Genomic DNA, 14,768 nt, shown 5'->3' with positions numbered 1-14,768 from the left:
GTCACTCGTTACTTTGGAGAAGAGACTGACCCCCACCTCACTACAACCTCCTTTCAGGTAGTTGGAGAGAGTGATAAGGTCGTTGTCCCTGTCCATCCTCCCCGCCCTGCCCGAAGCCTTCTCTTCTCCAGACTAAACAATCCCAGTTTCCTCAGATGTTCCTCATAAGACTTACTCTCCAGACCCTTCACCAGCTTTATTGCCCTTTTCTCGACAGGCACCATCACCTCCATGTCTCTCTTGTAGTGAGGGGCCCAGAACTGAATGCAGTACTCGAGGTCTGGCCTCACCAGTGCCGAGTAAACGATGACAGAGCTTTGACTGCTTCATCTTCCACTGAATACTAAAGGCTGAATAATTTTAATTGGGAGGAAAAAGCAAACATGCTGACTATTTAGATCAGAGCATTATACTTGTCTCTGTTTTTTGACAGTTCAAACTGTCAAATTTTTCCACTCTTGCTACTGTACCCATCTTGGTTTCCAGAGCTTTCCCTGCCTTTCACCAAAATAAAGAGAACTAAAACAGATTAAAAAGAAGAAAAAACACAGCTCAAAAAGCACGATCCTCTGATTTTATTCTTGAAGTATGTTTTTTGTCATTCAAATTAGTACTTACTATTCCTAACATACACTTAGGCTAAGTAGGTTGCCCATGCTGATGCTTGGAAGAATTGCATGTGGAAATGAGAAATACGTGAGCCCAGCATGTTACAGAAATCTTTGAACTATATGAAGAGACTGACATTTTTGATGTCACAGTGTTAAGGCAGTAGCATCTCAGCCATTGGAATTTCTGTGACATGGCCAGATACCTTTCTTGATTTTTGTGGCTCACTTCTCCTTCAGACCTCTGCTGGTTTTTGTGATGGGCAGAATATAGATTCTAAGGTGTCATTTACTCTAGCAGCTAATCTTGGTGAAGTTTCTAATATAAGCTGCAGCTAATTGCGTATGTTTTGTCTTCGCAGCAATTTCCGATTCTTGATGATTGCTTTAGCCTATGCTATACCTCTGGGTGTTTTCTCTGGCTGGTCTGGTGTTCTGGATTTGATATTAACGCCAGTTCACGTAAGCCAAGTGAGTATCTCCTAACTGATATTCAGCAGCTGTTTTGTAAGTGACATTTTTTATTTTGCACTAGCATATCATTTTATCAGGTTCTTCTGTTTGGACCACTTTTCTTCTGAAATCTTAAAGAAAATAAACTATAGCTTTGGCATCCCAAAGTGTCACGATTCTCCCTGCTGACTCTCCACCAGCGGTGGGTATTTTCAGAATTATACAAACCTTTGGACAGGAAGGAGGAGTCAGGTAAACAAACAGGAGTATTGTTGGCTGCTGCACCTTTAGTGAAAGAAAATAACGTTTACCAGGTAGAAATGATGCAGTGCGGAGAAGAGGATTTCCAAGCTTTTGATGGAGTATTATAAAAATGCAGAAATCATTACTCAGATTCTGTGAAGAGAGGTCACATTTCAAGCACAGGCTACTTAGTCATACTTTCTTTAAGTGAATTTATTTCCTTTTGAACATGCTTGAAAAAAGTCTACTCAGATTGTGGTTGGGCAGTGTTAGCAGTTTGCAGCTCCTCACACCATTTGTTTTGAAAGTAACATTTTATCATCTTATTTTTTTAGCTTTAACACATTTCTCTGTTTTGATTTGTTTGTGGTTTTGTTTTTTTTTTTCTTCTGTCAGGTAGATGCAGGCTGGATTGGATTTTGGTCTATAGTTGGAGGCTGTGTTGTTGGCATAGCAATGGCAAGGTAGGAATAATTACAGGACCTTCTCCATTTCTTCAATTGCGATTGTCATTTAGCTTATCCTCTTAATAACATAAGTTGTTCTCTCTCATTTTCCAGAGGCTTGAAATTCAAAATGCATTCTGGGGTTATGATGTGTTTCTTGTACAGCAGTAATTTGTATGTTCCATGTTAGTGGTTGCTATGGGTTGAGAAGTCCACATGGGTATATCTCAAAAAGTCATACTCCTGATAAGTGCTTCCTCTGTGCTCCTTTTAAACACAGTTCTTGTGAATTCAGCTGCCTGGTATGAGGGAGAACCCATTGTAGTACATTTGGAAACCATTAGAGAAATGAGCATCAACATCCTTCCATCAACACTTTTGGGCATACTAATTTCTGAAGGGGTATTTAGAATGCAGCACAGGTGACCTACCCAAAATAACAGTACTTTCCTCCACAGAGAGATTAGTCTGGGCCTGTTTAGGCCAGTTGCTGGATTCTTATATGGCCTAAAAATTCTTTCAGGACGTACTTGCACAGTGAGTTTATAAAGCTGATTAGTACCAATTGCATGTTCCCCTTGCATCGGGATAGCCAAGCACTATTCTAGCTTCTCTCTGTCCACACTTTAGGCTCTGGATCTGCAATGAGCTTAACACAAGTGCAGAGCTGGTCATCATTGCAGTCACTGTGAGTCTGTGGACCCTGAGAGGCATCTTTTAGGACAGAAATTGAAGCACGCTCTTGTTTGTTTGGTTTTTTGTTTTGTTTTTTTTTTTTCCCTGCTTGCTGTTCATCCTCAGAGTACACAATACATAAAGAAATGTGAGGTTTATCATCCTGACATTTTGCAGGCTGCCTAGCAACTGTGATGGAGGGAGAGGAAAGAACTCCTGACGTAGGGAAAAGAAACAAGCACTTCCCTCTCATCTGCTCCAGATGCAGGCAGGCCAAAGGACTTAAGCTGTTGAAACAAAGTTCATACTGTGATTTCCTCTATATGAGCTGCTTTTGAGTAGCTCTGCTCAGATACGAGTTTTTCTCCCTAAGAGAAGTTGATATTTAAAACCAACTGCTGTAAATGGCACAGATGCTGTAGCAGGTTACATGCTGAAGCAAGTAGCTGGCCAGTTTCATCTCTTCCATCATGAGTTAATCTCTGGTATATTTGCAGTATTTCAATAGTAGAGGGGCACCCTTAGCAGCTCACTTAACTTTGTTAGGACAGAATCTGCTGACTCAATGCCAACATGCGAATCTCAGTCTTCATGGTAGATTAATTTATTTAATATATTGCCTGGGTTAAGTTTCAGGAAATGCTGACAGTCTTTTTTAACTGCTTCAAAACTGACATCAAATCTGTTTGAATACCAGTATTTTGTAGCATTCAGAGCTTTACTTTTAAGTAAATTAAAAAACCACCAATAGGCTGTCTCCAAATATGTCTTTCTAACTTGGGTGATACGCAGTTCAAATGGGAAGGTTTGCATACAGAAAGGGAGGGAGGAGGTGATCTGTCATTTGTGATGGATGACTCTCCTTCCTAGGCTTATTCAGCATTTATCTATGTAGGGTTGAATCAATGACGAGTCTGACTGTAATCTGCTGAAAGTTGTAATTAGGAAAATTAAGTAATGATTCTTGTCAAGGCTGACAAGTTGATGTATTTCAGTGTCGGAACTATGATTTGCCAAGCAAGCAGCTCTCTCCCTTAACCACCTCTCAAGAAGCTGTTGCTTTTGGGTTGGGTTTTTTTTTCCCCTTTTACTTTTTTTCCTGCTAATTTATCAAAAGCAAAAATGGTGCAGCTCAGGAATTTGCTCCTTCCATTTTTGTCAATGCAGATTCTGCCATTTAGAGCTGTAACAACCTGAGCCCTGCCCTGGAGCATTGGCTCCTGCACATCACAGTGGGTGTTAAATCATCTATATTTGATGTAATGTGCAGTTTGAAATTTGTTTATCTCATTTTTGAAATGGCGCAAGTTTTCCTCAGCACAATACATAAATCCTCCTGCTCTCCACCCACTGCTGTCCCAGTTGCTGAGAACTTAGATATGTTTAGTTAATTTGTGTGATGCATTTTTATAATTGAAAAGCCTGGGCTATTTTCGGCAGCTTTCAAATGTACCCTTTGCTGGCAGCTTTCAAATGATATTGGTTTGAAGAAAAGCAGTGTCAGAGCGACATTCATGTCCTTGCATTGAAGCATAAATCTGTTCCTCTTTCTCAGATTTTTTTTTTTTTTTTGCCACATTTTCTAATGTTCATAGGTGTTTCTGAGTTTTTGTCCTCCATGGCTCAATTTTTCTTCCTGCTTTTAATTTGCAGTGTAGTCAAAATGCTGAAATGTGTTAATTTCCTTAGCAAGAGAGAGTGTTGTCAGCATCACAGGTTTGTGATTTTAACTCTGCTATCCAGCCTAGGACTGGATTTGCTGGTTTGCAGGCTTTACCAGCAGTAGTTTCAGAGGTCTGTGTGGGGGTAAGTGTACACCTTCTCTCTTGGTGTGCCTGCTTTTTTAGCAGCTGCAGATGTCCCCTTACATGCTAGATGATAAAGAAGGATTTAAACAGAACACAGGGGTTTGAAAGAAGACAAAGGGACAGAGGATAAAAATAATTTATCTCATTTTTTGATTGAACAGTTACTAGATTTACAGTCATCTTTATTGTCCTGTAAGCAGACAAGAAGCGGAAGTCCCTCAATAACCACGTTCAGGCTAGTTTCCTATGTCAGTTTTTTCCTGTTATTCCAGTTACTGGCTGAATTGGGTAGCTGCATAAACCATTAAGTTTTTATTTGACCCTTCTGGAATCCTGTGATATCTGTGAGCTCCTTGGCACATACTGCTACCACTGATACCCAGACCAGGATCTTTGTGTCAAAAAGGGTTGCAGCTACTCAGTAGAGTACTTGCTCTATAGTACTTGCTTCATTTAACTGTCTTGAATGGTTTAGTTGCATATCATCATCCCATCCACACATATCCCTGGTGGTAGGATGGAGATAGAGGGCACCCTAGAGATCCCTTTCAGATCTGTTTTATGTAAACATCCTTTCCTGGAGGCTGATATTTTCTCACACGGTGTTTCATTAGATAGAATCATAGAATCATTAGGGTTGGAAAGGACCTTGAGATCAGCAAGTTCCAACCCCCCTGCCACGGGCAGGGATACCTCACACTAAACCAGATGGGATATGTGTGACTGCTCTTTGCTGTAAGGAGAGGGAATACTGATGTTGTCTGCAGGCAGGCAAAGTGGGGAGTCTCTGTGGAGGAAGACAAAAGTTTGCACTTTGAGATACTTCTGAAACTCTTTAAAATAGCTGATTCTGACCCCAGTGGTCCTAAAGAATAATTAAAGAAATTGAAAAACCACTGAGAAGAGGTGATCCTGATTGCTGGATTTGGATTGTCAGAAAAAAACAACAGTAGCAGCTGACCTCTGACTATTGGAGATTAATGCATAAGCTACTTGAACGCTGCAGTCATAAACTTTTAAGATGATGTGCAGCATTGATCTTCTGTTGCTGCTTATTGAATTACTTGCTGCTAAATTCAGTGTGGAATTAAAGCACCAGGACAATCAAAATAAGAGGAAAGAAGTAGGTCTTTTGGATTTTATTTTTTTATTGCAGTACTTGTACATCTCTTATGGTGTATGTGGCACTAAAATTCCTAGTTCTCAAAACGTCAGTAGCAGTATCTCTTTTAACAAGTAAGCCATAAGGTATCTCCCTCTAAAGTGATCTTTGTCAGGGCAAAGAAGGCAGTTAGCTGACAGATGGACATAGTTCATCATGGACCAACCTAGGTGGATTAGCTGCCATTAGGCTAATCAAGGTAGGAGGCTATGAGGGGAGAAGATACTCTTTAGACATGCATTCCTAATCTGTCCAGCCCAAAATCACATCTGAACAGGAGATTATAGAAAATTACTAGTGGATGAATGACATTGCCTTTTCTAAGAATACATCTTTTTAAGTAGCTATGTGGAAATTCCTCTTGAGAAGAGCAGTTGCACTGATAATTATGCCATAGGAGAGCTGCTCAAATGCATTCTGTCTCCTTGAAAGAAAAAGGACAAAAGATAAAAAAAAACAACTGTCCCATCAGGTGGTACAGTCAGTGGGGAATGTGTAGGAGTGGAGTGACACCAAACTGTAGGTTTCTGGAACATTCCAACCCAAAACAGCCACCGGCAGAGTGACCGCTGCATGGAGTTCCTGTTTTGGCTAAGCCACCAAGAGCTTCATTGCCAATGCATCCACGGGTTCAGAAGCTGTTCCTTGTCACCTTCATTCTAGGAATTCTGGTATTTGGAGTTTTGTCATTTCCCACAGGAATGAATCTTGGTACTTAACTATGTCTTGAATGAAATACAGCAGCCTCCTCGTATGCTAATTGAGCAGTGTGTCTGGCAAACACTGACAGAGCAGCGATGTAAGTAGTGGTGTGATGTTGTGTCCAACAAATGCAGAAGAAAAAATAATCCTTCCTATACACCAAGTGTTTTCAGTTGATGTTTTGAGAATTGTCCTGGTTTGGTTGTTATTTTGTGACAGCTAAAAAATCCAAGGCTCTTCAGCTTGACAGCTAAAAATACTACCATTCTATAAAAATGCCTTTTATCTATTTCTGAAAACGAGAAAATATTCTTAAATTGTTTTTATAATCTCCAAAATATTTAATGAGAATACAGTGGATTAATTGTCAAGCATCACATATTATGAAAATCAGCATTTGTCCTGGTCTGATTTGTGCTTTTATTTTAGATTTGCAGATTTTATCAGGGGCATGCTGAAGTTTATACTGCTGCTGCTTTTATCTGGAGCAACATTAGCATCAACCTGGTTCACTCTCACCTGTCTAACTAGTGTCACTCATCTGCCTCTAACCACAGGTATTGACAATTATTTTAATTCCTATTATTGATAATTAGTATATCAAGCAAATATTTGCAGTCTTACACCAACTTTATTATAACTTGGTTTGGTATCTTTAGTTATACTGTAGTTTTACCAAGACTGTTGAAGCTGAAGGATCTTTACCAGCTTTGAATAACTTCAAAAAAAAAAAAAAAGATTAAAAAATAACAAAACCCAATAATAAAATCCCAGAACTTACATTTAAAATTGATTTTGGGACTGAGTGTTTTTCTGATTTGACTGGTTTGGAGTAACAGAGGTGAGAAATCAACCAAGAAAAATCAGATGAATGCAAGTGGTGCTGTGTGTAAGAAGCAGTGACATGTCTGGGAATTTAAGGTTTTGAAACTTACATTAATTATTGGAAACATGTGATGCAGTTCAAACCAAGGTGACCCATAGTATTTTCAACCATCTAAATCTATCCCTGAGCTGTGCTGTCCTTTTTGCACCTGCATGAAGGTTCAGGGAACTCTTCCAGCCCAAAATTAACTCAGCTCATGCCTCAAAAAGATGAGGAAAAAAGCTGTTGGCAGGAGTGGGGGAAAAGCTCAGAGGTCTACGCAAGCTGCCAGCAAGCTGTACCCTTAGTTGGAAATTAGCACTGCTTAGTTCTTAAAAATCTGTCCTTCTCCTCACTATCTGCACCAAAGGACTCATCCCCTGTGATTCCAAGACCTTGAACAGAGTAATGCATTGCAATAAAACTAAGCCATCAAGTTTTTTAAAAATTATTTATTCAAGAATTCTGTGCATCCATTTTAAAGAAAGTGCCATCTTTGTTATAGCAAGTTTATGCATTTAGGAGAATTTATTTTTTTTTTCCCATTTTAGATAAAGAGTTTGGTGTGGAGATAGAATATAAAATACTGGTTTTCTCAAATTAACTTTGTGTTTCAGTAAGGGTCCTTGGGTCATCACATATGTCGCAACCAAAAACTAAAGTGGGTACAGCAAATTGAAATACATGATCAAGTCAGGAGAAACACCATCTGGATGGATAGGTCAAATTTGTGATTTATCTTGAAATTTCAACTTAAAAAAACAAACTAAACCACACAAAACCAAAAATGTAATTAAATCGATAAATCAAATTTCATGGTGGCTGTTGTCATACCAAATGACTGCACTTTTCCATCAAATCTAAAATAAACGCAATAAAAGGTTATTTCTTGTGTTTGCCTGTTTCATCACTACAAGCCTGCAGTAATGTGAATTTTTACAGTAACTCTATCCTCTGAATTGATGTAAGAAGCCAAACACATAAATGTCCCTTCAAGTCTATGCATAAGAATGAAGCGGAAAGGTTTCAAGAGGTGAAAGTCATTACGTGTGTACTTGCCAATGATCCAAAACAAAACTGATGGAGCTCTGCCTCTGATTTTATTTTTCTGTAAAGAACTCAGCAATGTGGGTTCTAGAAGACTTCTTATACGTTCACAGCATATAGGTGCATTATGGTGGGGTTTTTGGAAAGGTGATCTGTTGTCAGAATATGAGAGTATGTAAGGTATTCAGGTTTTGATGTAAAGTATCCTAAACTAGCATCCCTTGACAAAATTCCAGGGATTGCGTTGTTCTTTTCATGCAGTTATAATTTCTTTTAAAATGGACGGTTCCTTAGATTGAGTTGTAAATTATGTTTTACAGTTTTCTGTTTGTACTGTTCTTATATATCATTGTAAATGGTGAACCTTTTTCTGTAAAACTCAACCTTGTTTTGCATAGAAGTGCCAGCAATATGGTGCATTCCTCAGAAAGTGCAATGTAAAGCATCAGGGCGTGATGTGCAGCCACCAAATCAGATCTCTTTTTTTCTTTTGTGGCATAACATTTAAACTTCATAGAAACGTGGGCAGGGGTTCATATCAGCCTTTTCTCATTAAAGTTTGTATAAAATAGATGTAATGTGCCTATTCAATTTATATCCTTGTGCACAGAAAAGCAGTGGTGTATTTTTATGAAATATGCTGTTACGGATGAAAACACACAAGCTATTTAATCTAATTTATAGGACTTCATGCTAGATTATTCCTCAGTGTAATGATGCAATATGATGATGACCTCTGCATTGCACAGTAATTGGGAGAAACAGTACATTTGAATTGATTTGGATGAACTTCTTTTCTTCTTCTTTTAATTAAAAGTTTGAGATGCAGATTATATCAGAATATAGATATAGGAGGTCAAATGCAGGCCGTTGACAGCTGCTTGATCCACCACAGGCAGACCTTTCCAGTGGTTTCCCCAGGTCCAAAAAGAATGTTTTCCTTTAGTATGTGGATATTGTGTGGCATACATGCTCATTCCCCTCTTCCGAAAACCCTCTGCCTGCCTCTCACCTGGTCTCCTGAGTAAGCACTCAGGTGGGTACATTTGCATAGAAGCAGGCTTTTGAAATGCTGAAAAGAGGAGGAGGTTTGGCCAATAATTTACTCTAAAGGGGAGGGAAGAAAATCTCTGTAAAAAATTATTTTTAAAATATGAACCAACCAACTCCCATCTTTTAATCAGTATTCACTGTAGCAATTGTAGTAATGTCTGGTTTAAATATTGGTGGAAGAACTGTATTTGAAGAAATAGTCACAGCAAAATGTTTTTTCCTGCACTTGTTTGTGTAATATTCTAATTCCTTGTAAGTAGGTACGACATCATGTAAAGGTACTTCCTTCAAAACGTAATTACTTAGAGTGGAGACCTTTAATGCAGATATTAAAAATCAATGACTGCTTTCTGTTTTCTTTCAGTGATAGTTCAGCATTGTTTGTATTGTGTAATGTAATGCCTGCACTGCTATGCATTATCATAATATGCTCCATTTTTCTCCTGCCACAGAGCAAGACAAGTTTTCTGTCATTTGCTGACTTCTTAATGTATCTCCAAAAGGCTTTTTTAAAAAGTGTATTTGGAGTCACGTGTATGAACTAGAACTGCCAGTGTTGGGTAAAAAGGAAAGGCAATAATGATATAGTGCCATCATAGCTACCATATCAACTGTCTACCTCTCATCAGCTAATCACAGCTCTTAAAAACCCCTGATTCTGGAATTAGTTTATATTTTAAGCAAGTTTGAATTTTCTTTTAAGAAATCTCAATTTTAGTGTATATTATTTGCATCTTTCAACAAGATTCAAAGACAATTTTATGTACACTTTGAGCATTAAAATAGTTTTCTCTACTGAAATCCCAGTGCAGCTGCTGATCGGTTTCTCCTGTGCCGAGTTCTTTGTTAGCTTGCTTTGTACTGAACTTCATTATGTGAATTTATGTACAATGGGATACTTTGACCCAGCATAATTGTGTAAGGCATTGTAATGCCAGTTTCAGATTCTTGCCACTTTGTATTGCTGGTAGTATCTCTGGATACAAATACTAGGATTTTCCAAAAATGGATATGCAACGCTTTCAGCTCACAACTCAGATTGTTTTCAGTGCAGCATATCACAAATATTCTAATATTTATGAGCACATTCAGCAGAATTTTGCTTTACAAAATCTTTTGTAGTGCTGCATGGCAGAAACTCTGAATACAGTGGCAATGTCTTGAGTTGATGACTGTATTCAGGTTAAGCAGCCTACCCTTTATTTTCAGGTTCAACATCTTGAACAGTATAAACATATCTGTCTCCTTGTCCTCATCTGTAAAGCACAGTATTGAAAAAGAGAGATGTTAATTATACAATACTGGTTGTTTTATTCTTTGAATTTTATTTCTGTACTATAAACAAGATGTGCTTGATAAGTATAAGGCAGGAGGACCCAGAGGATAAGGCAGTAGCTTGAAAACATTTCTTTTTCTAGCTTCAGCATTAACCTGCTTCTGGCTGTGGACAAATCATTACCCCCACTCCTCTTGTGCTTTTCCCAATCATAAGATGGGAATAATGACCTTTGTCTTCTGAAGGCTTCTGTAAATCCACAGATAGAACTTAAAAGAAGAACTAATTTTAGAGGTTAGTTTAAAAACCCAATGTTAAATAGCGTACAGTGTTTGAAATCTGGGAGGAGCATTTCAGGGATAAAAATCAATAAATCGGCCACAAATCCATCGATAACAAGCTTCAAATATTGTAGAATTTCCAGCCCCACTCCTCCCACCTACTTTTTCTGGTTTGTTTTTGGTTTGGTTTTTTACATTTTGATGCCCACTCAGTAATTTCTTCACTTCTTAGTTCTCCAAAGTAAACGTGCTTTACTTGGTTTCGGGTTTTTTTTTCTTCTATAATCAAATTACAGTAAAAATTACTGTCTTACCTTGAGGGGAGTCACATTTTCCATGGAAAAACGGGGACTTCTTCCATGACTATTCTTATTGTGGCATGTAGCAATAATTAAATTATAGGGAAGTGTAATTTCACTTTAAGACATTACAGAGTTTGGTAGAAGCAGACTTTGATTTGTTCAGATCATTTGTGGGCATACTGATGTCAACAAAGCATGCATCCACATGAGACATTATCCTTCATTTTGGCATCTGGGGTACTATTATAACAGTAATAAAGTGCCCTAGATCTTTGCAGGTTTTGCTTTAAATTGTGTGCTGCACCCAAGAGAACATATTCAGCTTTATTTACTTTCCTGTTTATCCATATGAAATTTGTGTGAGTCTTGGCTCAGTCTGTGTGAGAAGAGAACTGTTACAAAATGTACAGAGTTCAAGAGTTTCTGGCAGAGGACTTTGGAAGAAGATACTGTACCACCTGCTTGCAGCTGATACTGCTCTAGAGTGTCCGCATTTCCTTTGTAAATTTACGTGCAAAATACTTTTTTTTTTAAGATTTTTAAGAAATTGTAATATTTCATTTTATTTATAAAAATAATCCAAGATGTGCGTGCCAGCGGGTTGATAACTGTTTACATCAGTGGAGGCCCTTCCATTAAATTTCATTTGGATTAGGATCGCACTCTGTAGTTATACATTTAGTGATGGTATAATTTAAGAGTAGATTGGTAAACGTGTTGCAGAACATCCTGGGCAGTTCTGAGAACTTGTTAGGCTGTTGTCAGAGATACTTGAGGCTCCTTCTGCTGTGTTGCAAGCTCATCTGGAGACACCAAGTACATGCCGTCATTTAAATCACATCCCTGTTTGAATTCCCAGGTTTTTTTCCTTTTTTTTTTTTTTTTTTTTTTTATTATGAAGCTTTTGCCACAGCTTGTGGTTGAGAGAAGAGAAAGTCTCTTTCTGGGATACAGGCATGTATTTGCCAACTGGTAGCTGAAGGCCTGCAGAGTATAAGAAGCCAGGAAGGAACCTTTCTTCCTACTGCTTTTTCTTCTTTTTGTACTAAGACACTGGTATCAGCAGTCCCCAGTTACTATCTTGCTTCATCTTACTGGTAGCATCTCTACTATTACTATCAAGGCACATTTCAGTCCTTGCTTCCATCCTGGCCAGGAGAATGAGTGCTGAGGGAATAGCATGGGTTGCCTCACACCTCAAGCATGAACATGACATGACAAAGCCTAGCTTGAGCCTGCTGGTGCGGCAGCTTCAGGCCAGTTCTCTCAAGCAGCTGTGCTTTGGATGGGTGTTTTGCCTTCCCTGTTCTTTTTGCAGTGGCCAAGCTGAGAAATAGTTGCTTAAGTGACACAAACATCTTTAAAACATTAAATTAATCAAAATAGTTCAAAGAAACCTAGCCCAGTTCCATTATTTATTGATGTCCACAGCTGCCACTGTCTTGGGTACACAGCTTTGTGCATAGCTTCATAGGGAGTTAATTCCTTTTCTTATGAAAAAGTGATCTTTTATACTAATAGCATGACATGCTTCCTCAGTATATGCCTATCCAAGCTAGTTGTTTGTCCTTGTTAAGCTTTAGGACATAATGTTAGCTTCTTGGTAAACCATCTCTTTTTTTTTTTTGTCAGTGCTTTCATATCCTTAGATTCATTTCCAATGATTGTCATCAAGATAGTCTTAATTGAAAAAACATTTGCTGTAACTTTAGCAGCTGTTCTTCTACAACATAAAATCATAGTAATTGTTTGTGTTCATTCAATACAAGGTTGCTGTAATGAAAAGTAAATGGTCTCTGTTAATGGGTCATATTCTCCCTGCTACAGTATCTTGTTGCCCATGAGTTGAAATATGAGATGTGCTACTTAGTGGGTGAAATAAAAGGCAAAAGCTACTTTTGAACTCTTATTTGACTTTTTTTTATTTGACTTTTTCCTGTAATGTTTTTTTTCTGAAACTGAGTATCTTAACTTTGATTTTCTATCTAGTTGACCAATTAGATTTGTGACTTAATTGCTAAGTTAATGGTATAAGCTTATTTGTATAGCACTCAGGAGGACCCTGGATGATTTACAGAAACATGAGATCAAAAATATTTTTCCATCACTACAATATGTCCTCATTAAGGGAGGCTTACAAATGTGTACCTCTCCTTCACTTTCAGAACTTCTTTTTCTGGTTTACCTATTAAAAGCTGTCATTTCCACTAAATCTTTGAACTTAAATTAGCAGCTACTAGACCCTGTGTTCTGCCTGTCCTTTTTCCTTGACATTTCTGCATATTAATTCCAGATATGTGTACATATATGTAGGCTTTGTTTTGTAAGTGTTACCTGTAGTCTCAGTTTTGGCATGAACATTTGAGACAGGTAATACTTCAGGGAGAACCAAAAGGCAATGCTAAAGCTGCTTTGCTCATGGTAGTATGGAAATGTGAGGTGTGTGCCAGTGGATGCATTTGCATGACTGAAACAAGGTGTTGTGACAAGGAAATGTAAGGTTGTAGTTTCTAAAGTACAGAGTTATTATGCTTGTTTGCTTATGGTCTAGTCTTCTTAATACAGTTTAGTAAGTGAGGAGCAATGATGTAATTCAACTACTATATTTTAAACTAACAAATTAATTTGAAGGCTTCTGTTTGTTTTATGAAAACTTTGGCACCCACTGAATTGACTAAAATTTGAAATCTTGATCTTTTAAATGGCTGCCGATTTTAGATGCACATTTTTGCCTTTATCAGATGTGAATCTTAAGTTTCCGGAAATCACACGTCTGGAGTTTCTCTCTGTTCAGAGGCATATGATTCTCCTTTCACGGCTGTTCTTAATGGAGGAGATTTCAGTCTTCCAGCAGAGGTATTGCCTTTGGCACTCTCTGTATGCAGCTCCACTTTTGATGGTGCTATTGTGGCTTTCAGCAGCTTCACAGCTATTTCCACTGTTTGAGTTTCTGATACAGAATTACAGCTGGCTACTACCTTCTTTTCTTTGGGGAAAGTTCTGAAAAAGTTCTTTAGAAGTTACAAGTAGTTGCAAGTATAGATATATTCAATTGAGTGTAGCGAGGGACAGATGTTCATTTGTCTTAAAAGATTGTTTCATTTACTTGTTGATTTCTCAAGCCAACACAAAAATTTCGAATAGCTGAATATGTTCATATTTGCTGGCTACACCTGATAGCAGTTAGAGACAGACGGATATGCAATGATGTTGGAAGTAAGCAGGAGTTCGAAAGGAGGTTCATGAAATTTTAAGTACTGGTGAGGACTTGCAGCAAAAATCTCTGGATCTTGTAACTAGGGAATGAATTCTTCAGCATTAGCTAGAAGGGTCTGTTAGGAAGAGCATTCTGTTCTTATCATAGAACAGTTTTGGAAGGGACTTTCAAAGGTTACCTAGTCCAACCGCCTCACAATGAGCAGGGACAGGTTCAACTGTATCAGGTTGCCCAGAACCACATCCAGCCTGTCCTTGAGTGTCTCCAGTGATGGCACTTCTACAACCTCTCTGGGTAACCTGTTCCAATATTTTACTGCTGTCACAGTAAAGGTTTTTTTCCTCACATCCAGCCTGTATCTCCCCTCTTTCAGTTTAAAACCATCACTCCTTGCCTTGTCACAACAGGCCCTGCTAAAAAGTCTCTTCCCATCTTTCTTATAGGCCCCTTATAAGAACTGAAAGGCCACAATAAGGTCTTCTTGGAGTCTTCTCCAGGCTGAACAGCCCCAACTATGTACTGGTTAGAGCTTTTTTTTTACTTCCTGTCTGACAACTCTTGAGCATACTTTCTTTGACTTTTGTTCTGCAGTTTATAATACGGGAATTTGAGAGTTGGAAAAGGGTTTTG

General features: G+C 38.3%; 1 protein-coding gene across 1 annotated transcript in view; it reads left to right on the top strand.

Moving 5' to 3' along the window:
• Positions 1-14,768, top strand: part of SLC49A4 (solute carrier family 49 member 4) — a 66,720-nt gene that overhangs the window by 44,818 nt on the left and 7,134 nt on the right. The window contains exons 5-7 of the mRNA XM_062607090.1: positions 971-1,079; positions 1,701-1,768; positions 6,527-6,654. Of these exons, the coding sequence (XP_062463074.1) occupies positions 971-1,079; positions 1,701-1,768; positions 6,527-6,654 (305 nt within the window). The remainder of the gene's footprint in view (positions 1-970; positions 1,080-1,700; positions 1,769-6,526; positions 6,655-14,768) is intronic.

Source organism: Pezoporus occidentalis, unplaced genomic scaffold (genome assembly GCF_034315485.1).
Source record: "Pezoporus occidentalis ecotype Australia unplaced genomic scaffold, CSIRO_AGI_Poc_V1 ctg12, whole genome shotgun sequence".
NCBI classification, from domain to species: Eukaryota; Metazoa; Chordata; class Aves; order Psittaciformes; family Psittacidae; genus Pezoporus; species Pezoporus occidentalis.
This window is presented reverse-complemented; position numbering and strand designations above follow the sequence as displayed.